We start from the raw sequence: 25,338 nt of genomic DNA, 5'->3' as shown, positions 1-25,338 counted from the left end.
TTGTGATTAATGTAATGCGATGCAGAAAGAAGAGTTAAACCTGCAGACTGACTGCATCTACTAAGAGAGAGGGAGGATGGAGCAAGAAATCAACTGCAAAGAAAAGAGAGAGAGATGCTACTAAATGTCCTTGATTCAAATAGATGCACTACAAGATGGAGGGACAAGATAGACAGAGAAAAGGAAAGAAAGAGACTGAATGGAAGAGATAAGGAGGAAGACAGGACGGAGAGAATTAAAGCATGATAAAAAAAGTCTGATATATTTAGCTATACAGAGGAAGAGTAGAAAGACACACAGCTCACAACACACACACACACACACACACACACACACACACACACTAAAGTCTTTCCAATATTGTCACAATTTGGCAAAATAAAGCACAATCACATGTAAAGTAATATGATGCTTTATTTTGCATTCATTTGCAAACTGCGCTGCCACTGAAATGCTTCAGATTATAACTAAAATAATAACTTTAAAGGATAAAACAAAATGCTCAATAACCAATGTATTTTAATAAAAACTGGTATGGTAGCATATGAAAACAGGAAGACATAATATGATCATGAGCTAAAATACTACAGAATATTGATCTGTAACCACATTGAATGATTACCCAGCTCTGTGCACATGTACTTCCATGTGAGACAAGAAGAGGACACACACAGATGTGAGCAGGACTGAAAAGATTAAAAAAAATGTACAACACAATGCAAAGTAGTACTTGGATACTTTACATGTTGCTCTGCATGGAACTTGTAATAACTGCAGGAGAAAAAAATAAATGGCTGATGCCTTGAGAGGAAACATTTGATTACATATTGTACGTCACACACACAATGAATTGGTGAGGCCGATAAGGATCAATAATGAGAAGCTTGTTGGACAATGTGTATTCTTAAATTATACAGGAAGTTAATATAATGTACACACTATCAATGTATTGATCAACATTTAATGTTCGGATGTACCACACAGTATTTCTCGTGTGTGAATCAGATTTCTTTTGAGACTTCTTCTCCACCTGAACCGAGGATTTAAAGATAGAAGGTGTCAGATTCTGTGAGGATTCTGAAGTCCTGTGAGACAGACCTGTGATCCTTGGTTTTATAAATAAACTTGACTGGACTTGTGTTGAATGAAAAAGCAGCTTCACTGTCAGTGAGAGTGCGTTTCATTTTGGCACTTATGAAAGGTGTGTATGTGTGTGTGCATATCAGGTGAGCGTCAGCGTGAGACAGGTGGTTGTTCGGATGTGTGTGTGTCTCTTTGTCTCTGTGGAGCTTCAGCCTTCATCTCGAAGCTGTCCCAGCAGGCGGGGTCTTCCTCCGTCAGAGGGGAGGCGGAGGCGGTGAGGTCGCTGAACGACAGCAGCGCAAATGAGCTGGCAGGGGGAAGAGACGGACGAAAAAGCTGAGAGGAAGAGAGAAGAGCCTTCAATTACTAAAATACCTCAAAAATACTCCTACAATGCACAATCCTAAAGATCAATGTGTCATGTCTTAAAAAGTTTAAATTATGTGACATGTATTGTAGATCACTATAGTTATTGGCGAATAATAAACCTTCAAATGTTTGGCATTATTATTTATAAAAAAATTATTTAAAGTGGACCTATCATGCTATATTTGAAATATATATTGTAGGGCCATACCTATATAAAACATGTCTGTGAAGTTTTTTTTTCAAAATCCCAAACAGTTCACCCATTGTAGCCATGCCTCATACTGCTCAAACCCCTCTTTTGAAGCCCTGTTAGAGAAACTCAGATTTTGGGTCCTTAGCTTGAAAAAAAGAAGAAGAGGAGCTAATGCCTGATCAGAATTCTACCGGAGATAAAGTTAAATTCGGTTGTGATAAAACGCCATCCTGTTTAAACCACGTCAAGGATTATTTCTGAAATAGTATGGAGCTCAAATGTTTTTTCTCTTGCGGGTTTATCACAAGGTGAGTTTTTTTTTAATTTCCTGCTTTTTAAACGCATGTGCTCTACAGTACAGGTTAGCTCTGAGTGTTAGCGAGGCTTGCTAATGTAAACAAAGACGAGATTACGTCCAAAACACGTCAGGCATTGTTTCTGATAGCAACTTTCTGTGGGTCCGCCGCCGATTTGACGTCAAATCGGCGGCAAATCTGTATCCGCTCGTTGTACCCCCGTTTTTAAAAGATTTGGGTACGGAGGTAAAGAGAGAGGGTTTTATTTTCTGACGCTGCGTGAGTTCCCCGACGCACCGGGGACACATATTTATGTATAAAAGACATCATCACAAAGTGCATTTTGCATGATAGGTCCCCTTTAAATGATAGAAGTTGTTGTAGATAACGGTCTGCTTGTCATCTGATGGATTGATCTTTTAAATGGAGTCTTAAATCAAATTAAGATCATAGATTATGACTCACGCTAACCAATGCTTATAGGATATACAAGGCAAGCATTTGGACATTCACTGTCGGGTGTTAAACGTCTTATCAGAGAAAGCCGTGACCTTTAAATGATACTTTTAGCCCGGTGTAAAAATGGCTCTTTAAGCACATCTTCTTCACGGTTTCAGAGGTGATCAGAAAACTGCAGTGTTTTGGCTGCTAATGAAACATTTAAATGACTTTTGATAAATATGAGCAACTGTTAATATTGTTAATATCCTTACCTCAGACCCCGTTTTGTCTGTTGGTCCGAATGCTACAGCAACATGATGGTCAGCATCCAGCAAGCTCTCCTGCAGAAACACACACACACACACACACACCCACACATTAGTACCAACTATATATAACCCCCATATCATAACATATTAAAACACATTTGGCTAATTAAAATTCAGAGCAAACACTTAGAAATATAGAGCAACTACTATAAGACAAATAATAGATATGTGCACAGGTGTTGATACTGTACAGCCAATCGCCTCGCATGCGCCCGGATCTGTTGAATAAATGCATGTTTGCTGCCGTATTTACAAGTCACATGACGCTTGCCAAGCGATACCCGTGCTTGTGATAGAAGAAACACATCAAGCATAAATTCATTTACTGAAAAATGCTTAGCTAGATGATGTTATGGTGCTGCAACACACACATTTCCCAAATTGGGATCAATAAAGTACTATCTTATCTTAACTTAGTAACCCATGCTATATCATCTGTGCTAATAATATTACAATTATAAATGGCAAAATCAGATTCAAATCTATATGTTCAGCTTTTTTGAATCTGTGCAGATTTAGTTTCTGTTGACCTTCTTATACTACAGTACTTAACATGAAACATTCCTTTGATTTAATCTTTTATTCACATTTCTCACACTATTACTAACAATCCTGTTGAGCCTTGATTGTCCTAAAAAATTCCCTTTCAAACGTTCGTTCTTAATGTGTCCACTCTATAACTTGCTTTGTAGACGACAAAAAATGCTTGGAAATGAAAGGCCAAAAACTGAGTGTGTATACGTGGGAGTAACAGGTGGTGCGTGCATGTGTGTGTGTGCTGTGGGGAGTTGGTAACAACATGGCAGATAGAAGGGAGCATAGAGAGCCCAAACAGAAACATTTAGGGTTTAGATACATTTCAGCAGGAATTGTTACTAAAAAGAGAATATTTCGATTTTTTCTGTGTATTTTTGGCGTTGATAGGTCCTTCAGGTTCTGTCTAGAGTCCGCAGGAGTGATCAGCAGAGGTCAGCAGGAAGTAATCAGTCACAGCTGCTCTCTGGTCCAGCCAATCAGCACTCAGCGAGTCAGAGGACAGGAGGTCACCAGACTGCTGCTCGTCTCATCTCTCTGTTCACTCTGAGCTCCGAATGTGTACATTTCTGTATGACATGAAAAACTAAACATTTACATTTGAGATGATTTGACCTCTCAAGAACACTGCAATCATTCCCTGATTACATATCATGATGCGTGTCTCTGTTATCGGGCAAGCACAGAGAGAGGAACAGTTTCTCTGTAGTGTGTGTGTGCTCTAAACAATGTCATATTTAATAACACTTTACGGGATTAAACATCTGATTTAAATAATTTACAACACCTGCTTAACGTAGTGTTAGAATCTATTAACCCTTCATTTTAATGTCAAATGTATTGTATTGATTGTAATATATATTAAAAAATATTGTTGGTTAGTTGGAATAATTGAAAGAACTGTTCTCATTGCCAGCTGGAGCCATATGAAATCATTATTTTCTACTTAATATCTACTTGTAATTCCCTTATTTTGAAGACAGAGTTAAGTTATTCTATAGATGATAGGAGAAAATAGTAAGCTCGAATACCATGGTATTAGGGCTGATATTAATTAATTGTGTGCTGATTATTTTCTAGATTCATTGATTAATAATTTTGTCTATAAAATGTTGAACAGTTCAAAACTTTAAGGTATGCAATTTGCAATGATATACAGTGCAGAAAAAGGAGGAAATGTTCATATATTAGGATCCTCATCCTGGTACCATCAAATGTTTGGCATTTCTGCTTGTATGACGGATTTGATTATCAAAATAGCTGCAGGTTCATTTTCTGTCAACAAAAAAATAATTAATTAACTTTTTTAAATTAATTTGGCAAATTAGCCCTTATTTATATTTGTTTAAAAATGGCACTGTAATGTTTTCTGTTCAAATACCTGACAAACTTACAACAATGAATACTATATAAATATGGAATCAAACAGCTGTAAAATGAGGCAGTGCAGGGGAGATTTAGCGGGAGCATCCCATTTTCAGTTTATGCTTCACTGATTCTTGCTTCAACTCGCTCCTCTTCATCCTGTATGTTGCTGTTGCCCCTACACTCTACAGTTAAAAAGAGGACACATGCATTGCCATCTACCTGCAATCAATACAAGTGAGCTGTTATTCCCCAGTGTGAAAACACAGACACTAAAACAGCATTAAGCCTCGGCGACCTCGAGAGGGATGGAGAGAGACGAGGAGACGGGACATTAGGCTTATCAGACCAGTGGTAACCTTTTAGCAGTCACTTGTCAATCCATCTACCAGTGGCCATGAAGGAAAGAGGAGGAGGATGTGAGGGGGAATGGAGAGGAAAAATACAGGGGTGGGGGGGGGGGGGGGGAAGAGACTAAAATACATCAAAGTAGAGGTGGAGAGGACAATAAATGAAAGAGAGGAGCAGAAAGGAGGAGATCAATTGGAGAAAGATGGCAACAGAGGATTCTTATACTCTGACAGTGAATGAGGGTGCACTCCTCTTACTCTTGTCCCAGTGTTAGGAGGGCTGGAGGGCCACTTGAAGGCTCCCTTAGTGCAATCCCTTGTGGGTATTTCTCTGCAAAGACCACGCGTGATTCACTTTGCAGATACTTTCAAGGGGGGGGGGGCAGCCACTGGAGAACGGAGGAGAACAGGAGCCCACAGAGAGCTGCTTTTCAGCTAATTGATTCCCTTAAAGCAGCGTCAAACTGTACATATGTTAGTTACACTAATAAGAGGACATTAGCATTTTTAAAACTATCTTTACATAAAAGGAGTGCTGTCAAAGTAAATATTGTCTGTCTGTGATACTATACATTGGACATGCCTCTTTTCAATAACAAAACTGTCTTTGTTCCCCCTCTTAAATTAATGGATGAATATTTTGCGAAAATACTTAAACAAGCTGTGCAATGTGCAGGACAATATCTTGGCTAGGCGTTGAAACTGAGATACGGATATGATTTAACTATTCCTTTATATGGTGCGGAAAAACCACATTGGCAAAGCCTCTTTTGGGCAATATAAAACATTTGAAGGATCCAAATAAATAAAAAACGTGAATCATACCCACATACAAAAGGAAAAAGGAAATTTGCCAATGATTCGCTCAAAAACACTGCATGCTGCTTCCAATATTACGCAATTATTTCTCAGAACAGGAAATTAAGGTACAACTACAGATTATTGTTTATATCAGGTCATCATATTTGGAATATTACCATGTATAACCTTTTGTCCTTTGACACACACAAGACTCACTTCAAATATCCAGTCCTCTTCTTCTTCCTCATCGAGATGCATCTTGGTCTGGCGCAGTACATGTTTCTGTGTGAGCGGTTCAGGGGCCAGGTGAAACTCCACCCTCTGCAGGTTAAAGCCCAGACCCGTGCCAATGGCTTTGATGAAGCTCTCCTTCAAGGCCTTGGAGGAAAAGGGAGGAAACTTGATCAGTTGCATGCAGAAAATGATCCCCGGCACATAAGGAAAAAGAAGGACATTTGTATGCCTGACAAATCGGAGAAATACAGTCTGTTTGCGCCACTTTGTGTTTCTGTGTGTGTCTGTGTGTTTGTCTGTTTTGGCTCCGTAGCACAATAACTTAAAACCACAACAGATGGGAATCTATGCACACATGTATAACAGTGTGTATACAAAAGAGTGATTTTGTGTGAATGTGTGTGTGTGTGTGTGTGTGTGTGTGTGTGTGTGTCCAGCCAAAACCAACCCAGCTCGGCAGCCAATGAGCCACAATAACAGTATTACAAGGCTAATCACTATGGCAACCGTCGAACTCTGCCATTAGTCAACAGTGTGGTGATGATGATATCAGAGCTTGACGTCTCTGTGCCACCCTCTCACTCTCACAACATCTTTACTTAGCACCACCATTGCTGTCGCCGTCCATCTGTGTGTGTGTGTTAGGGTGTGTGTGTGTGTGTGTGTGTGTGTGTGTGTGTGTGTGTGTGTGTGTGTGTGTGTGTGCATGGAGAAACAAAACAAGATAGAGGTGGTGAGAAGAAAGAGAGGACTAAGTCACAATGAAATGCAGGGATAGAGAAGCACAAAACGGGACAAAAAGATAAATATTGGAATTTAGTAAAGAAATCACACAGGAATACATATTTTTGTACAAATGTGTGTGTGTCTCAAAGGACATTTACAATGTTATTTCCTCCCTATGCCCCCCCCCCCCCACACACACACCGCCCGTGGGGCCCAGCAGCAATGCAATGTGACGAAAGGGTAGGACGGTTGCCATGGTTACCCAGTGGCGGTAGAACGCGGCAAGCTGCAGGTGCTCCGTGCCGGCTGATTGGATGACGCTCCACTCGTACGCTGTAAACTGACGAGTCATGATGCGGAAAAACTCTGGCACAGAGCTGGTACCTGGAGGGAATGAAGGAAGGTGGAGGAAAGGAAAGAGGAGAGAGAAGGAAGGAAGAGACAAAAACAGAAGGAAAGGGAAGGAGGGAGACGAGGGGAAAGAAAATTAGGTATCAGAGATAGAATAGAGCGCTACCAGGATTACATTTTTTTTTTTTTTAGATACTTGTGGATGGTTCATTTCTCAGAAAAGCCTCATATATAAATGTGACTGTAACACACACGTGCACACACAGAGGAATCCAAACACTTATACACGCCTTAACCTTTTACATTAAAAAGGCAACAGTGGCCTCTTGTGGTCAAATTGAAAAACACACAGAAAATATAGAATATATTTCTGCCTCATTGTTAGGACTTCAGCTGCTGACACTGAGTTTAGAAGTCTCATATTTTAAGCCTTATCATGATCAAATGGAGCATGTTTGAATTTGGAAAAGTTTTACATTTCAGAAGACATCAACAAAATGTCTGTAACAACACGTGTGTGTGCTTTTAAGTCCCCAACTATAACAGTTTTTCTCAAAATGTGTCATACGTGAGTTGATGTTTTTTTGCCTCTCTGCTGCTATTCCAAACCATTCTTTTGAAATAAATAAACACATTCTCAGAGCATTTACCTGGCATGGTGTTCTTCATGATATCCACTCCCACCTGCCCTCCCTGCTCTGCAGCGAGCACAGCGTAGTCCCCCTGGTGGGACAGATTAAAACTCCAGGACAGGGGTTCAGTGCCTGAATCTGATCTGACCTGGAAATAAAGGGCATCACAGTCATCAAACAGTGGATATTTTTACAAGACGACATAGAACATGGCTACTATTTCAGTCTATTATAGTGGGACAATTATAGTATGGTCTAAGCTTTAGGTGAAAATATAGAATACTAAATCAAGTCACTGGGTAGGTCAGATTTTCCCTTCAAGATTATTTTGGCCAAAAAAGTTTGAGATAACATCGTTATTTATAGAATCTTTTAACAAAAAACAGGAAACATATTTGTTTTGGTTGAGAAAGTCTGTAACCATAACTGTACAAAAGCATACATTATAAGCGCTGGATTAAACAATATTATAATATGTGCATTGACTTGAAATAACTATTTGTTGTTTTTTTAAATATCACATTTAATCCAAATAACTTTATCTAGCAACACCCCTTAGTCAAAGCAACAATCCAGTATAACTGCATTTACATACGTTATGTGTCGAGCTCAAAAAGTACAAGTGCCCAAGTTCCATGCAAGGTTATTCTTTTCTTACTATATAGAATGTGATGTAGAACACATATCCTGTTATACATCTAAAATACTACATAAGATGAATTTTCCCTGTGAGTGTAGTTAAGGGGCAAACAAGTGAATTTCAATACTTTATCACTGTGTTCTGACAGTCACCACTGGCCCACTGGTGGGATAGGAAGTACACATCCAGACTTTGTTTACTTTAGATAAAAATCACGGTGTTAACCTTTAGTGGAGCTGCCAGGTAAGGTTTCCCCCTGGGAGATCGCTCCAATCTGATCTCTGACCACGGGATCCCCATCCTCTCACACACAAATCTCCTCAGCAGCAACCTGCCAGCCTGAGAGACAGATGGTCAGTGTATTCAAAATGAAATACTTTATTGCCATATCGACATGATTGATTGGAATGTATCTAAGTGAGCTCACTTAGCAAAGACAGAGAAAGACAAAAATAGTAGAGCTAATCAGTCGTAAAGCATATAATGGATATAATAAAAGATACATTCTTGGTAATATCTTAAGTCATAAAATAATTATTAAAACATAAAGCATATGGGCGACATAAAATCCTCTCTTGAGAAACTGTAGATGAAACATGACACCTGTTAGGAAATTAGCAGCAACATCAAACAACCCACTACATAAAGGGCTAAAAGTGCATAAAAACATCTGCCCTGTTGCACCATTATTTACCATGCCACATGGCCTGCAGTGTAAAGAAGGACAGCTTTGGGATATGAGCAGGAAGTATTGTTCTTAATGATTCTTAGTGGAGTGTCTTAGTTGTAAACTCTTGAAACGTTAGGATCTTATTTTGATGTCTAGCCTCATCTAATAGTCCTTAAAGCAGTGTTAATGACTTCCATTATGTCCAGCTGTCTCTTGTCCACAGCTGACATGTTGCTGAGGCAATGCAGCGTTGAATAACTATACTAGATACATTAGGAAAAGTATTTTTTAACAGGATTTGAGTGCTTATTTCTGTTTTATTTGAAACATTTTAGGAAATAATCTTTTTTATTCAAATTGAAATCTCTTATATTAGGAATAAGGAATATTATATAAGGAATTGTATAAGTACACGTATGGCACAACTCTTTGAATGAGATTTACATGATTATTTTATTTTATTTTAAATTCATATTGTTATGAATGTTATGAACACAATAGCTCTGAGGCCATAGTGACCTAATGACTCAAATTCCATGCAGTGTGTTTCTACCTCTACACTGGACAAATATGGCAGGTTTTTTTCCATTGAAATATGATTATCTTTATACAAATATTTATATAAAATACAAGGCCATACTCTTCCAGTGTACATTAGTAATACAGTCAGTCTGTGAACTTACATTTCTAACTTAAGACGGACTTCCCCTGGGTATTGTCTCCTAATTCCTTGGTTGTGGACATATTATAATATTACACGTGGATATCTTGATTTGACCACTGGGAAAGGACCTAACTCGGGTGGTAGTTCCACAGTAAGATAACCCAAAGTTTACAGTCAGACTCACCATGGCTGACTTTGCATCCTTTGCAAACACGAACTGTCCGATCCTGTCTCTTTCCTCCCGCTGGATGCAGCGGTTAGCTAACATCCACTCAGACCTGCTGGGTCTCCAGGACCCACAGAGAAAAGCCCAGCGAACAGAGCCCATCTCTTCACCTCGCTTTGGTCATCTCTCCTCCACACCTTCAGACTGCTTACAAGTTAGCAAACGAGTTAGCATTGCACATTAGCATGTACGACTTGACCGACAACAGCACTCATCTGATGCTTTATAACTTAACAGTGGAGCACCGGAGCAGCACATAACTGAGAGCTGCTAATAAAATGACAACTCTCTGTTTACCTTTTTGGATTTGAGAGTGGTTAACATGCCCGGAAGAGCCCGGCGTGACTCAACATCGTCATAAGTGGGCGCGGTGGACGATTGGCCAATAGGAGCGATCACAACAGTGCGCAACAAACGGTACATTCACGTACTCTCAGGAATATTGTAAAAACGGCAAAGCCATGTTGTAGATAATAAATACGATAGTTTTTGCATACCCTATACATAAATAATTCCCCGAAGCCAGTTGATTGTAAATACATGGATTTCCTTACTATCACACTTTTAAAAAACAATTTACCCACGCCTCTTTCTTACAAAGCTTTTAAACGTATTTCCTCGTCTACATAATGGCGGGGTATTGCTTTGATGCGTTAATAAAGAAAACAACATGTTTTAATTCACTGTCCAATTTTCAATTCAAAATTATTTTATCCGACTTGCACCTTTAAAGACGCATCTAAAGCGTGAATATTAAAATATAATTTTTTCCCGACTCACATTGAATGCAGCATTACAATTGTACCTCTACGATGTTGTTGTGATTTCGGAACATCCGTGTGCGTAAGGTGAGTTGTATTATACATATATTGCATATATAGTTATATTGGGGTGGTGGTAGAATAGGCAACAGACATGACGGTGTTACATGTGTAATTACGAAGATAAAATTGTGTCGTGCTCGTCTGGTTAAAAAAATACTAGGAATCACTAGCTAATACATCGTAGCTTATTCCTCGAAAAAATACACGTTTTCTTTATAAACTATAAAATACATGTTAGAGAAAACAGGATGGTATAACCAAAAAGCACATATTGCGTATGTGGGTATTGTATCTACATGTAGTCAAATAGAAGAAACGCACATGTCGTATACCTGCAATTAACCTTACATTACACACTGAATATTTTCCATATTTGGAGCATATGTAGGGCTTTTAGATATTGTGTTTACTGTATATCCTATACTATAAGGCTAATAGCATATTCTCCCCTTTTATGGTGTGTTCTTTTTTTTCAGTTTTTTAAATCTCGAGTTTTTCCTTCTACAAATTGACGGTCTAAGGTGGCGAACGTGTTACACACTCTAAAGCCATCTGTGCCAAATGTAGGGATTTTAGGTATACTGACGATTTGACACACACTTCATACACACTTTATATCCCAACAACATTAATTTTTCCCTTTCTGTGTCCCTTTTTTACATACAGGAAATGTGTAGAGCCCTTTCAGCCTGTGGTGTGTATCTTCCTGTGTAAGCTCACCTGGCTGGTTGGACACCTAAGAGCCTTTTCTTAATAATGTGGCTATAACGTCATCGAATCAGGGCCTTATAAAGGTAAAAGTGAACCTTCCACTGGGAAATAATAAGGCTTTTGATTTACTCTTTAAGCCAAACTGGTGTGAGCTCTGCAACCTATCACACTTCTTTCCACAACTTCAAGTATCACATGCTGTTACAAAGAGCTTGCATTGAGTGTAAGAGTTGGGATGAGCCTCCCAGGTGGAGAACTTCAAGTTTCCATCTACACTTTTTTTTTCTTTAACCTACCTTCTTACTTTTTCTTGCTATCTCCATAACTTCACCCTTGTCTTCTCTCTCCAGGTATATCTCCTCGTCTCTGTTTGTCTCTCTGTGCCTCTGGGGTGTCGGTCCCCTCCTTGCCGCCAAGCTGGATTTCCTGCAGATGAAACATCTGAAGAGGAAGAGAAAGAGCAACTACAGTGTGAAAGAAACACAGACTCTTATCAGGGAGATCCACAAAAGGACGGACGTGTTGTTCTCCAGACAGCAGGTGCAGATTTCCTCTTCCCTTTCACCTCTATGTGTGTGACTTTAGTTGAAGAATTTGTTTTTTAATATATGTCTTTGTGAGTGTATACTAACTCATTACTGAAATCATACATTTTAAATATATGAGTAAGTTGTACTGTGTTCTTGACATGCTCATCCATACAACAAAGAAAAACAAATTATGACGCATAAAAGAGTTAACCTAGATTATTCAATGCGTCACAGGTGGATCAGCTGATAAGTAAAACAAATGCGCAGTGCTGAAATTCCAAAGTATTTAAAACAATTATTTAGCAGCATCCCTATTATCTCCACTGTCCACCAGAGAGCACTAACATTTTTATTTTTCCAGACTTTACTTATCCCAACAACACAACATTTGTAATTGTTATTTCTATTCACCTCGTTGTGTGTGAACAGAACACAGCCATTAATGAGCTGAAGAGACAGGCATGGGAAGAAGTGGCTCGAGGTGTTAATTTACTGGGGGAAGGAGAGCTACGCACTGCAGCAGAGGTTTGTTTATCCCCACATTCAAATCACACTTTTATATTTCCTATATTTAACCTTTAAAAACACTAGATCCTTTCCATCCCTATCTCCTGTGCAGGTGAAGCGTCGTTACCTAGACTGGCGTGCACTGATGAAGAGAAAACAGATTCGGGCTGAGCTGTCCCTCTCCTCCTCCTCATCCTCGTCTATGGCCCTGAAGACTGAGTATGATCAGTCCTCCCCTGAGCATGAGGCAGCTTCTCTGGGATCTGGATGTGACCAGCTGCTTGACCTCTCTAGCCTCTCCAAGGATTGCCACTGCGACTGGCCGGAGTTGGTGGCTCTCAGTGAGCCGAGCGGGCAGTCCATAATGGGGGTGAAGATGGAGGAAGATGTCACTGAATACAGGGTAAGAAACCCATCATCAACATTATGGTGCCACAGTGAGTGTGTATACATTTACTATAGATTAGATACTCTAATTAAACCTCAGTCTATTAATTACATTTGCATGTAAATGAGGACAAAATGATTTTCTCAATCTCCTTCATGCTTTTTGACACAGAGCTCACATTAACACGGTTAATGTCACTACAAGTACCCTACGTATGTTAACCTTGATGATGTGTTAATGAGCTTAATTAATATCCTCATCAGCAGAGGTAGTTATGTTTTACATATCCCAGTGATGATGCCAGCATATTTTATATCAAGTGGCTCTTGTTAATCTGGCCTATTGATTGCACTCTTGTATGTTCACAAGGTAGGAATTACATTAAATTAAGGGATGTGTTAATTCATTAGGATTTAATTAAAACTTGACGTAAAATGTATGTTTTTCTGATTGCATTAAGATTTGTTATCAGATAATCAAAAATGTTTCACACTGCAGTGTTACAATGTTCCTCATAAAATCCCTAAAAAACCTTGCAGCCTATTTCTCTCCAGTGTTATGAACCTGTATCAAGTCTATTTAAAAAAAAAAAAAACACAACCAAAGACTCACAACACAGAAGCTCAGAGTTGTTTTCAGGAATATAACTATCAACACTTTGCAATATGTGTTATCAATTACATGAGTGAAGCTATAGAAACGCTTGAATCCTACCTTTCCCATAATGCAACTCAATCTCACATTTCGTCACCTACTGTATCATCAGGGTTAGTTTCTTAGACTTGGAGAACTCCCTCTAGAGACACACTATACAGTAGAGCTGTTTTCACAGGATAAGAGCCGTGTTGCCTCTCATGACAAGTAAAGTTAAAGTCATGTGCAAAATCCAAGTGTCGACCTTCGACTCCATTAGTGAGTTGATCCCAATAGACCCCCATCGTAAAACGCCCAACTCTACAGCAGAAAAGCATGGTCATATAATGCTAACCTCCCTATTCATAGGAGCTTAAAGGGGTGTATTTTTTCATATAACTCACCTGTTTAAAATATTGAGTGCACAATTAAGGGTGTCATGGCCTTGAGTGACAGGTGGGTGTGGTCAGAGGAGCTGCTAGATGTCTGCTTGCTTTATCACACAGGCCAGTTTATGCTCCTACAACAGCCCACTTCTTCGCCCATGGCACGTCAGAAACATGTGGGTGTCTTCATGGAGACCATGTCCATGTTTAATACAGTCTATGGGAAAATAGGTCTAGTCTGTATTTAATGATCTCCCTTTATCCTTCTAGCTGCATGGTGATGGTGATATGGGAGACGGAGAAATAGAAGATGATGATATTCCCTCACTCCTCAGCGACATAGAGTCACGCGGCGAGGGGCATGCTGGGAATGTTTACTGCCACAATGACTTGGGCATGCTTAGCTCTTCTAAGGCACCAACCTCCACCACCAACAGAGACCTGCCCCACGCTGGAGGCCTGATGGGATGCAAGCTCACGCTCTGGGTGGATTAAACAATCATGAAAACATGGGGGCCGGGTTTGTGGTTGCTGTTGAGAAACAGCGATTGGAGCTGGAAAAACAGCGCCTGGCTGTGGAAACTGAACGCCTGGCTGTGGAGAAAGAGCGGCTGGTGGTGGAGAAGGAGCGACTCCGTCAGATGGAGGTAGAGAGGGAAAGGCTGCAGCTGGAGAGAGAGAGGTTACAGGTGGAGAGGGAGAGGCTGAGGCTTCTGCTGCTCAGACATTCAGAGCGTGTGGACTCATCCTTTAACCTGCCGCCCCAACAAGGCCCGCCTTCGTCCTCCACGTCTTCTTTATCCTCCACTCATGATGGACATAGGGAGAAAGACAGTAAATGCTGGATGCCATTGGTGGATCTGGAAACTGAAAGGCTAAAACTAGAGAAGGAGAGAGTGCAGCTGGAGAAAGAGAGGCTGCAGTTTTTCAAATTTGAGGCCGGCAGACTTCAGATTGAGAGAGAGCGCCTCCAAGTGGAGAAAGAGAGAATGCAGCTGCACAAAGATCATCAGGGCCACTGAGAATAAGGCGGATAAAAGAGATAAAAAAGGGATGGATAATACATTCAATTTTCACCAGCTTCAGGGTTGCTCGTAATACTGAAAACAACCCAGAATTCATGAATTGCATCAGCAGCTGCTCCTTAATTAAGTTCCTTACAAAGAAACATCCTTAAGGAAGGTGTGAGACAGTTATATGATCATTCCTGACTGGAATTTGGCCAAGGAGAAGACTGAGATGGAGGGCTGACATATTTATGACCACCATGATAAATCAGTGCCTTATGATGTCTTCATAAAATGGGTGACAGGACAGAAAATACGCCACGATGATAACATCTAGGATTAGTTTGGCACATCCAGCTGTTTGGCCTTGAACCTATTTGATTTATAACATGTTGAGTATTTCATCAAAACGTGCAGTAGAATAAAGTTAAACATGAATTGGGATATCAATGCTTACTAATGTTAAATGACAATGGCATATGAAAGAATGGAATCATGATGTTTCATTCTGTGTCTATGCACAAAACCAGTGCCAATGAATCTACTGCATGGGTGCTTCTCTGTATAATTTAGCTTCCAACACACAAGAACAAAATAAACCAATGTTACTTGTACGGAAGTATTTGTATGCTATTTATGTTATGCTGTCAATCGATGGTATGAATATATCGTTTACAGGTGAATGATTGGGATTTTATACATTCGTCCACCACTTTAAAACAAATATTTCATCTTCGCTTTTTTTCACAGTAGATATTTTAATTTGTCATGTCATGAAAATCACAAGTGTTACTAATAACATTAATGATGGCTCTGTTTTGTTATCCCAGCTAGCCCTGACAGTGAGGCTGCATAACAATACAGGGTCCCTTAAAGCTAAATGGAATTCAGCTATCATTGATTGAGTTATTTACACCTGTGTCTTTCCTACTGTGTCTGCTATGAAATAACACTTGATGTTTTTCCCATCAAGATGTGTGGATTTTGAAAAGAGCCCTGAAATGAGCAGCTACTGGAAGTATTGTTTGCATGCTAGACAATTATAGTGAAATATTTATTCTTTTTTTTTCTCGTGTGTTACTTGCTGAAAACTACATTCTGCTACTGTGTACTGAAGGTTGTCTAACACATCAAAGACACTTTATTATGCCTTTTTGTTGTAAACTATTTAAACAAGTTTTTTGTAACTTAATTCCTAACAAAATACCAATTTATCCTTTTAAGAAAGTTGTTATCAGGTCACATGGCTTTTTTTAAATTATTTTCTTCTATTTTAATGTATGCATCTTTTTTTTTACTCTCTGTGTTGACAAGTTTGTTGAAGAATAAAATGTGACCTCCAGACAAAATGTGTTATTATTATAGATTAGAAATGAATAAAATCTGTTCCACATCCAACCCCCAAAGTAATGCTTTTACGAAGCCTCTGTGGTCCTTATTGTGCATTTATGTCCTCAGCCTTGCCTTTGAAGAATAATGGGAAAAGAGAACAAGGAGATAATTAAAATAAAGCATTCATCTCCTCTGTAGTGATGCTCCTTATGAAGCCCATCAGGAGTTCCCTGGATCAATGCAGGCTGATAAGAAGAGACAAGCGTTCAAATCACTTGGAGAGCATGACACTGATGTGATACACAAACCCTGCATCTCTAAGTAGAACACTTATGAGGATTTCATGAAACCCAGAGACACTCGTGCCTTTTAAAAACATTTGTTTATCTGTGTCATATTGGCAGGAGAGCAGCAACATGGGATCCACAAACCTTTAACTGAAAATAGCCAAGAGAGCTGGCAGGTTACAGTTGACAGTAAATGTCTTAATCCATCAGTGAGACCTCTTTTAGACTCTGAAATCACCTGTGCTTCCATAGATACATACACAAACAAAGGCAGGGACTCAAAGCGGGCAGATTGAATCACAAAGACTAGTATATTTTTCCATTTAAGGGTTATTTTGTTGTCTGCCTGCGAGATGAAAGCTATATATAAAAGGTTCTTCTTTAGCTCTGTCTGGATTAAGAACTGGTGTGACAATCCACTGTATTGTTTGTTAGGAAAAAGAGTCCCTAAATTCTGCAGTGACTCGATCAACTGCTTTGTGGACTGTCTAAGACAAGGCAGTTGAAACCAAAGGTGGAATTGCCAGTTTTTACATTTGAAATCTATACTGTTATTACCTATTTATCTATTACAGCAATGCAGTCAAATTGAAAAACAATCATATTAGGCTGAACAGGCCGGAGCCTTACAGCTAACCATTGATGATTCTTAGCAGAGCAGAAACAGCTGTAAAGAATATACTTTAATGTCCAAAGACTAAGATATGCTCAGGTCCAAAAGGTGGCAATGATAAAAACAATGCCTCCCTATTGCAAGGGATCTGACTCTTGGTAAAAGGCCTCTGTCTCTGGTCTCTGATCTAAAGCCACGTTTGGGCCTAATACCTTAAAAGCATGTCTGACATTCACCTGGGTGTTTGAGGATTTGAAAAACAGTGTATGGACCTCAGAGTTAACCTTAGGTCTTTGTGAGCAGAATTGCCCTTTCTATCAGTGGAGAAAAAAGAGAGAAATACAGATGCCCAGTATGATGGTTATAAAGTAATACATTGATGTATCACTTTTGCAACAAGTAAAATGCTGTACGTGTGACATAGTAAACATGGACGTGTGCTTGTGGTGTTGAACATCACCAATACATGATAATATATATATATTGATGAGGAGGCTTAAATCAGTGAGTGGCACTTAAACATACAGTAGCTCTGTGTCATCTGCATATGACTGAAAGTACACACAGTTGTCTCCTATTATATATATTGTCTTGGAGAATTGTTGATTAAAACTTGCACCACATTGTTACTCTAGTAATGTAAAATAAAAAATAAAAAACGTTTTGAAATATACTAAGTGATCTGATACCTAGTAGTATACCTTTATAAGAGTACATTTTTCGTAATCTAAAATTATTTAAATGTTGGTCTTGTCCACGCTTTTATTTTATTTTAAATTCTCAACCGCCATATGTGCTGTATGAAATTTGTAGGAAAATGATACTATGTCCATACATTTTACATAGATGCTTCGATCATCCCAAATCTATTTTATGGTAATCTTATTATCATGCTTTTTTTTTTGTCTGAGGGCAATTTATTTTTCTCCCTTTTCCTTGTAAGTCTTCCAGGCAAACCCTGAATAGCTTGGGGCTAGAATATAACTTGTCCACACAGTATGTGATAGCCTGTGCCAAGGTAACGTGGTTGCAAAAGGGACATCACAACATCAGGCCATGCTGAGAGGGGATGTTGCATTTGCTGGTGTAAATTGAAAAGTCCACTGTGTATTCATTCTTTAAACCATCCATGGCAAACAGCTTGATTCCTCAGCTGTAATATACTGGGTCGCCCCAGTTTTAGCCTTGGAGGCGACCAGTATTTCATCTACAGCCAGGTTTCTGTGAGGATGATAAAACAACTTGCATGCCTTTATTGATGGTGTCAATCATGTCTTTCAGTCAGATGGTTTGTCATGGTGGGCTGCGCCATTTTTTGAGTGCGACCAGCAGCTCTATTGGTTGCGCTGTTGGTCTTTCAATGGATTCGGGCTAGGAGGCATGAAGTATTGAGGTCAATAGTTACCCTACGCTCAAGTCAGCCGTTTGGACTTCCTTCCATGTGATATCTGCTTAGCTGCCTGCAGGGGCAGATGGTAATGAAAGCAAGGGAGGACTAAGCCTTCACTAAGTTATTGGGCCCTATATTAAAGGGTTGCCATGTGATTATTCACACTCGGATGCAAATTGACACGTCACACGTTTAAATTGTTTTAAAAATGTTAATCAGAAACATATGAGGTCCACTTTGTACACCAGTTCCATGTCAGTCACTCTACATTGGGCCATATCTGGGCAGGAAATAAGTCTTTCAACCAATTGTTTTTATAACGCAGTGTTCTTGGACAATATAGGGATAGACTGCGTGAGAAAAAGAGGCTCAGGTCTTTGAAAGATTCAGCAGACTCATAACATTTAGGGGAGAACATGATACTGTTGTGGCCATTGGGGATTGGTTTAAAGAGACTGTCAGGAGTTTCAAAAGCACTTTGGGGATTTGCTGCATTTTGCGCCCAGCTTCAAAATCTTGATGTGAATTAATAGTGGCATTCCTTTCCAAGGCATTTAGTTTTCTATCAACCTTTCTTCACTTGCTTTTGATATTAGCAGATGAACAGAAGGCGACTCACACTACACATCCAAGTCTACATGTAATCTTTTTTTCTTCTTCTAATTTGACTTGTAATCAGTTCCATTTAAATCACTCTTCAGTCTTTTCTCATGGCATTTCAAATGAAAATGTGTTTCATCCAGACAATCATAGTCTTATTGAGCCTACCAGATAGAATCACAGCTTTCTGTGTTTATTTGTTGTCATCCTACAGTATGTCTTGTCTGAATAGGTAAGTGTGCAATATATCTGCAGTAAACATGCATTTCATCAGTCCATCAACAAAAGCAAGGACAAGACATGGGGAATAGCTGCTTGTGTGTGCTGAGAGTGTTGATGGAATTCAATTTTCTATCCAATCATGAGAGACACCTCAAAGAGAAAGTCAGAGCAGTCATGATGGGAGAGAGCCGTGGATGGGAAATGAGGGTTTGAGATGGATTCCACCCGAGAGAGGGATACAAAGAAATGGAAGAATGAAGTATGACAGGGGGGTGGGGGATAAGGAGAAGAGGAGTAGAGTGTGAAAACAGGAGAGATGAGCAGGAGCTGAACAGGATGAGGGATAATGCAGAACTGAGAGAGGGGAAAGACTGAGACTGAGAAGCTGAGATGAAATGAGCCAATCAAAATGAAAAAGGTGAAAAGGCTGCTGTCGCTCGACAGTGACAATAAAGGGGCAGATTGAAGGTGTGCATGTGCATTTGCACGTGAAGGTGCAAGGTTAAAAGGGTCGTGGAACCACTTCAAAATTGTTATTTTGCTTCATATTGGGGTAAATGGGAAATACTTGTCAGTAATAACCCAGCATGATGTGTGTGTGTGTGTGTGTGTGTGTGTGTGTGTGTGTGTGTGTGTGTGTGTGTGTGTGTGTGTGTGTGTGTGTAAGAGAAATAATGGGAAATGCTTGTCAGTGATGGCTCTGCATTAGGAGTGTAACGTCCCCATGGATTGAAAAATAATTTAGCCTAAATGACAATATTGCAGTGTGGAATTCAACTCCATAACATCTGGTCTAAATCATCCCAAACTGCGCCATGTGAGGCTTCACATACCCAACAGAAACATATACAAACTCTGGTTAGTATTAAAGTTCCAGCTGTTCTTTAAACATTTAAAGCCACTGACTAATTGAGTTCTAGCTATTATTTGAAGGTTAAATCGTCCACTATGGCTTCGTTTGATTAAGACCCTGATTGGCACATACTATTCATATAAACATTTTTAAGCTTACCACTTTAGTCCAGGTGCAAATAATTCAAATGCTATTAAATGGATTAGCACAACATCTATCCCCAGATCCAAAATACTGACACTGACTTATGATCCCCTGACATTTTATGGTTTTACTTTTATGATTTTTAATGAAATGTCTCAACAACAATTGGATGGATTACCATGAAATGTGGTACACACATGAATGTCTGTACATCTCTTTTGGTGGACCTTGTAGCTTTGTCAAGCATTCCAACATTTAAAAAAAAACAAGGTAAAACAAATACTCGACCAAACAAATCATGTTTTTGTTCACATTTGACTATTATTGATTCATCTTGATATCTGCTAATCCTGATTTAGTGCCAGTCTAATTTTAGTATGTTGAATATAATCACTTCTACAGTATAATTTGGGTGTAAAACAAGGCCCACAGGCCGGTGACGGTATATTGTACAGGGACAGGATCAGTGGATAAATAACCACGCAGAGAAAGCAGGTTTAGCATTGATGTTTTACTAGAAAAGAAACCAAATGGAAGGACAAGAAACAAATGAAGAAAGAAACAGTGTTTAAGCCAGAGTGTGGACAGACTAGCAGTCTGCTTTTGCTGTCGACGCATGAAATCTTATGTGCTGGAGGTGGCAAAGAAATAAACACAACAGTATAATGTACAGTCTGCTTGGTGTGGTGATAACTCCTTGTTAAATGTCTCTTCACAAATGTATCCTCTGGATAACTATTTCCTTTTCCCTCTCCTGTTTGATTGCTGCAGTGCTGCTGTACTGATCCCCGGGCGGAGTAGAGGTTATTAGAAACTGTCTAACTATCTTTTCTGCCAGAAGCTTGTGGTTTTAAGATAGTATTTTCAACGTTTTCTTTTGTGTTTTACATTGGATGTAGGATTGATGTCCAGTGTAAGTAAAACAAAACAAAATGTGTGAGTTAAACAAATAAGGGACTTTTTTGTGTAAAATGTTAGAGGTTATGATTTCAGAGGTATACCAGGTTCAGATCGAAGAACCAGGAGAAACTCAGATTTTCCGTGATGTCTCAAGTTCTCTATCCCATTATTTTGCAGTGTGTCAAGGTGGAAAATAAAGTTATTTTTCATTTCTGAGATGCTCCTTGTAGAGAGAGTTGTGTCACACTGTAGGACAGGAGTGGGAGACGAAAGCAGAAAGAGAGGAAGGGAGAGGCTAAACAAGAGGGAGGTATGAGTTGAGGGATGGGCGGCAGGGCACAGGATAAATGGGAGAAAAAACCCAAAGAGGTCAAGGGAGAAAAGGAAAAAGCAGCAGGGCAGAACACACAATATTTCATTCCCACATACAGTACTGTTGTATTATGACACTATCTCACACTTCCACCATACCGAGTTGCATTACAACAAAAAGTAGAACTGCACTGACAATCCTTTAAAAATAATTTATCCTAATTGAGCCTCAGATATTATTATTTTTTTAAATATTTTCCTCTCACCAAGGCTTGAATTAAGTGGATGTCCCAAAGCAGACTGCCATATGGTATATAACAGATTTGTTATGTTGATTGATTGCTCTTGCCAAGTATGATAGACCAAAACATGTCCCCAGAAATAACAAACCCTGCTCAGCTTGAACTCAATTTCAATCTGAAGCTGACTCACTTTGGTGAGAAGACAAATAACAAAAAGCACTGAGGCGTTATACAACACAAATGCTACACCCTCCAGAAGTCAGACAGCATTGTTTCTCTACAGTACAGTGATCGCAGTGGCCCATCCTCTCTAGCAGCCTGCCTGAATGAGCGTTCTCATTGTATCGGCTCCAGTGCTGAATACTGGCATCTCCATGCTGTTTCAGGGGCCTTTGCAGCTCGCTATCAGAAGGTTTAGTGATAACAAAACAAACATCGTTAGACAATGAAGAACAGTGATAAACTACTGGTGAAATAGACAGACAGGCAAAAATAAAGTGGTGATCACTCTGAGCTGACCCTGTGTATGCAACAATGTGTTTGCGTGCGATTCTATGTGTGTGTCCGTGTGAGTGTCAGATGGACATTCAGTGTTGAGCAGGACACACAAAGACTGTGGCATAATAATATTCTCAAGTTATCAAAAAAACAGCCATGTAACAGAATGTATGCCATGGCCTCTGACAATCTGTGATCAATGTTTTCTATAGCTCTCTATAGACGTATAGATATATATTTATTTGTATTATATATATATAATATGTAGATTTATAAAAAAGATTTGATTTTAATTACAAGTATTGGCATTTTCTTTTATATTCATTATTGCAATGAATTGTTATCTAAGATGATTAAAAAAGACAGGTGAGTTCTGTTTTGCTACGCAGTTATTTACAACAGTTTTAAAATGCAAGCTTTCTGATATGGTACCTTTACCCGGCCAGTGGAAAAGACTGAAAATCTCAAATGACAACCTAACTGCCAATTAGAGTCATTTACCTTTAGAGAAAATTGAAAATGATACCTATACTGTAGGTCAAGTTAAATGAAGTGCCCACAGCATAGAATAGTGGTTCTCAACCTTATTACAGCACTTGAAACAAATGGTTTACTACTCTAGCCGTGAGTAGGAAACATGCAAAGAATGATGAACTTTTATTTGCCTTTTCCATTGCCTGGATTAATTATTCAAGAAGACATGGAGGCAGAATTAGTTTCCATAATTAAACACAATATTCATTCCCATTTATTCTGTACATTTTTAATAAGGTCCCTGCATTCAGGTTGAGAAGCACTCTGTTAGGTAGCCATTTGAGATCTGCCCATGTGTTTTATTTTTTATTTCCATCACTGAATATACAGTTTAAACCTCACCTTTTGCCCCTAGGCAAAAAGTAATGGACAATTTGCTATTTAGCATTTCTACTGTCATGACGATGCTATTGATGAAGGACTTAATTAATTACTACTGTTTTTTTTCTTTACAAACCCCTGTGAATAATGTGGTTGAGATTAGCCACATGTGTGTGTTTCGAGGTTACTTCTGTTTTGTATTGGCTGATTATCTCGCTGGTTTTGGGGGCGAGAAACTATTCTATATGCGTAGTAAGAAAGCATTTTCATTCAGTTTGAACAGTCAATGGCAAAGAAGGGGGGTTTGTACAGTCCAAACGTTCAAGCTTACAGTTTTCTGGTCTTCTAAGGGTGATAATACCTGGCACTCTTTGCAGGCAAGTTAAGAGGACGTTGACCATGATGATGATGATGATGAAAACAATGTTTGTAGTCTTAGTAAGGCGTTGTCAAGGTGTGGGGCTCATTGGCCAACACTGTCCAACGAAGAAAGACCAGGAACAGAGTTGTTTGGTAGTCTTTTTTTCTTTTTTTTACAGTCAGCTGCGATCACCATATTTGTCTCATCATCATCATGATCAGTTTTGCGGTCAGGTTCGAAGCTCATAGTTCATTTCACAAAAGTCTGTGCTGGCTTTCCTGTCATGTGTCCTCCCAAAAAACAACAGAATGAATGCTGCAGGCAAGTGTGAACGTCATTGTTGTCCTTTGCTTTTTTCTCCACTGCTCACTCCATAGTTGAATTTCACTTATCTCTTGTAAAATAAGTCAATGGCAGCAGGAAAGTGAGATGATGATGCGCAGTCTGTGATTCTGTTTTCAAGTGTGTATAAATGTGAGCTTTGAGTATCTGTTATTAAATGCATGTATTTGTGTGTCTGTGTGTGTGTTATGCAGGATATTGGTAAGTGTATGATTGCGTGTGGTTGTGTGTGTATCCTTGTCCAAGTCTCTATGTTTGTGTGTCGTTAAGGCACGGCAGGTGTTTTTGGTTTTCAGGGCAGTCCGGAGGAGATCACTGCAAGGCCGGGGTGTCGGAGGGAGGCGTGGCCAGCATGCACAGCTTTGGGGCAGTCTGGCGTCAGGACGCGGCCATTCTCCCCCACACTTCCTGTGATGGACAGACGGGCCTTATTCCGCATGGCTTCAGAAAAAGAAAGCTACATGAGGATAGGTGAAGGGAAGAGAAGAGGTTGGAGATAGCAGAGTAGAGATTTAGTTTGAAGAAATCACGTCATTAGCACAAAAAACTGCAATTACAAACTTGCGTAAAGACAGATAAATACATGCACACAGAACACTTATTCATGCATGTGCACACACTGAACACACGAGTATGCTAACAGTTAGAAAGGTCTGAGGGTGCAATCACACACATAGTCAAAACAAGTTTTGCTATATGCATTCCAGTCGCTTTTTGGGTTGAGCCCCAGAAAAAAGAAAGCACATACTGTATGTTCAATCTGACTCAATCTGAAGCAAAAAAAGGCAATATAATGTCTGAAAACTTTCTGAAAATGGTGTTGAGTCAGCTCTCCTTAAAGCCATGGTAGACACTTTTTCTCTGGGACCATAGAGAGCCCAGGGAGGTGAGTACTACATCAAATGTATATTGTTTCGGGGTGAACAATCCCTTTATGCTTTGTGTTATTAAAGACATTTCCCCCAAAACAGCCTGAAAAAGTATTTTCAGATATTTTTGGTGCACTACTTTGTTGCACTCTTCAAACTAAAAATAATTACTGGGAGAAATGCATCTGACTTCTTGAGTGAATGCACCCCAAACCACACATTCAAACCTCACTAAAACACAGTGCAAGTGCTGTGGTAAATAACTTTCACTTAAGGCAAAATGAAAAGTAAAAGCAGGCAACAATCGACACACATGTTCATAGTAGACGAGAGGATTTGGGTTGTAGACATCTGCATTTCATAGGTGACCATGCATTTCTTGGTTCTGGGTTATCCAAAAAATAAGGGTGAGGATTTGAAAGGATTTGGAAGGTGAGGAATTTGAAAGGATTTGGAAAGTGACAACTTTGGGAAGACAAAAGGGAAACATTAAGGAGTGTCAGATTTATAGAGAGGGATTGAATGATTTTACAGCTCAGAGTAGGGCAACACTTCACACAGACCGGCAACTCTGTGATGATTCCCATTCATATCTACAACAGCCAAAAAGCTTTTTTGTAATGATTTA

General features: G+C 39.4%; 3 protein-coding genes across 7 annotated transcripts in view; 1 reads left to right on the top strand and 2 right to left on the bottom strand.

Moving 5' to 3' along the window:
* Nucleotides 1-417: 417 nt before the first annotated feature.
* On the bottom strand, nucleotides 418-11,815 carry aasdhppt (aminoadipate-semialdehyde dehydrogenase-phosphopantetheinyl transferase). Of its 4 annotated transcripts, none has more exons than XM_034115242.1 (8): nucleotides 11,744-11,815; nucleotides 9,863-10,051; nucleotides 8,570-8,683; nucleotides 7,723-7,852; nucleotides 6,984-7,105; nucleotides 5,978-6,139; nucleotides 2,655-2,723; nucleotides 418-1,419 (listed from the first exon to the last, which is right to left on the bottom strand). In XM_034115242.1, exons 2-8 carry the CDS (start codon nucleotides 10,004-10,006, stop codon nucleotides 1,234-1,236), a joined length of 927 nt encoding a protein of 308 aa, XP_033971133.1. In that variant the 5' UTR covers nucleotides 10,007-10,051; nucleotides 11,744-11,815; the 3' UTR covers nucleotides 418-1,233. The 4 variants fall into 4 exon arrangements, with proteins under 4 accessions (XP_033971133.1, XP_033971135.1, XP_033971132.1 ...); XM_034115244.1 differs by having other exon boundaries at nucleotides 9,863-10,048; nucleotides 11,736-11,753; XM_034115241.1 differs by lacking the exon at nucleotides 11,744-11,815 and adding an exon at nucleotides 10,202-10,262 and having other exon boundaries at nucleotides 9,863-10,048.
* msantd4 (Myb/SANT-like DNA-binding domain containing 4 with coiled-coils) lies at nucleotides 11,748-16,239 on the top strand. The gene is given in 5 exon segments (XM_034115245.1): nucleotides 11,748-11,979; nucleotides 12,399-12,494; nucleotides 12,589-12,879; nucleotides 14,154-14,345; nucleotides 14,348-16,239. Coding segments are annotated over 5 exon segments (1,245 nt in total). The 5' UTR covers nucleotides 11,748-11,871; the 3' UTR covers nucleotides 14,906-16,239.
* A 4,598-nt stretch (nucleotides 16,240-20,837) lies between these two features.
* The window catches only part of gria4a (glutamate receptor, ionotropic, AMPA 4a), a 97,009-nt gene continuing 92,508 nt past the window's right edge, over nucleotides 20,838-25,338 (bottom strand). For both annotated transcript variants that reach the window (XM_034115316.1, XM_034115315.1), the window contains exon 18: nucleotides 20,838-24,298. In XM_034115316.1, the coding sequence (XP_033971207.1) occupies nucleotides 24,134-24,298 (165 nt within the window). In that variant the 3' untranslated portion in view covers nucleotides 20,838-24,133. The remainder of the gene's footprint in view (nucleotides 24,299-25,338) is intronic.

Source organism: Trematomus bernacchii, unplaced genomic scaffold, assembly GCF_902827165.1.
Source record: "Trematomus bernacchii unplaced genomic scaffold, fTreBer1.1, whole genome shotgun sequence".
Classification (NCBI taxonomy): domain Eukaryota; kingdom Metazoa; phylum Chordata; class Actinopteri; order Perciformes; family Nototheniidae; genus Trematomus; species Trematomus bernacchii.
The sequence above is the reverse complement of the archived record's forward strand: the minus strand, read 5'-3'. Positions and strand labels throughout refer to the sequence as shown.

Excerpts from the sequence above, each read along its gene's own strand:
- aasdhppt (XM_034115242.1), bottom strand. The coding sequence starts at position 10,006 with ATGGGCTCTGTTCGCTGGGCTTTTCTCTGTGGGTCCTGGAGACCCAGC. Across the intron at positions 7,106-7,722 it reads CATGAAGAACACCATGCCAG|GTACCAGCTCTGTGCCAGAG; the intron begins GTAAATGCTCTG and ends CATTCCCTCCAG. Across the intron at positions 1,420-2,654 it reads CAGACAAAACGGGGTCTGAG|CTTTTTCGTCCGTCTCTTCC; the intron begins GTAAGGATATTA and ends TCTTCCTCTCAG.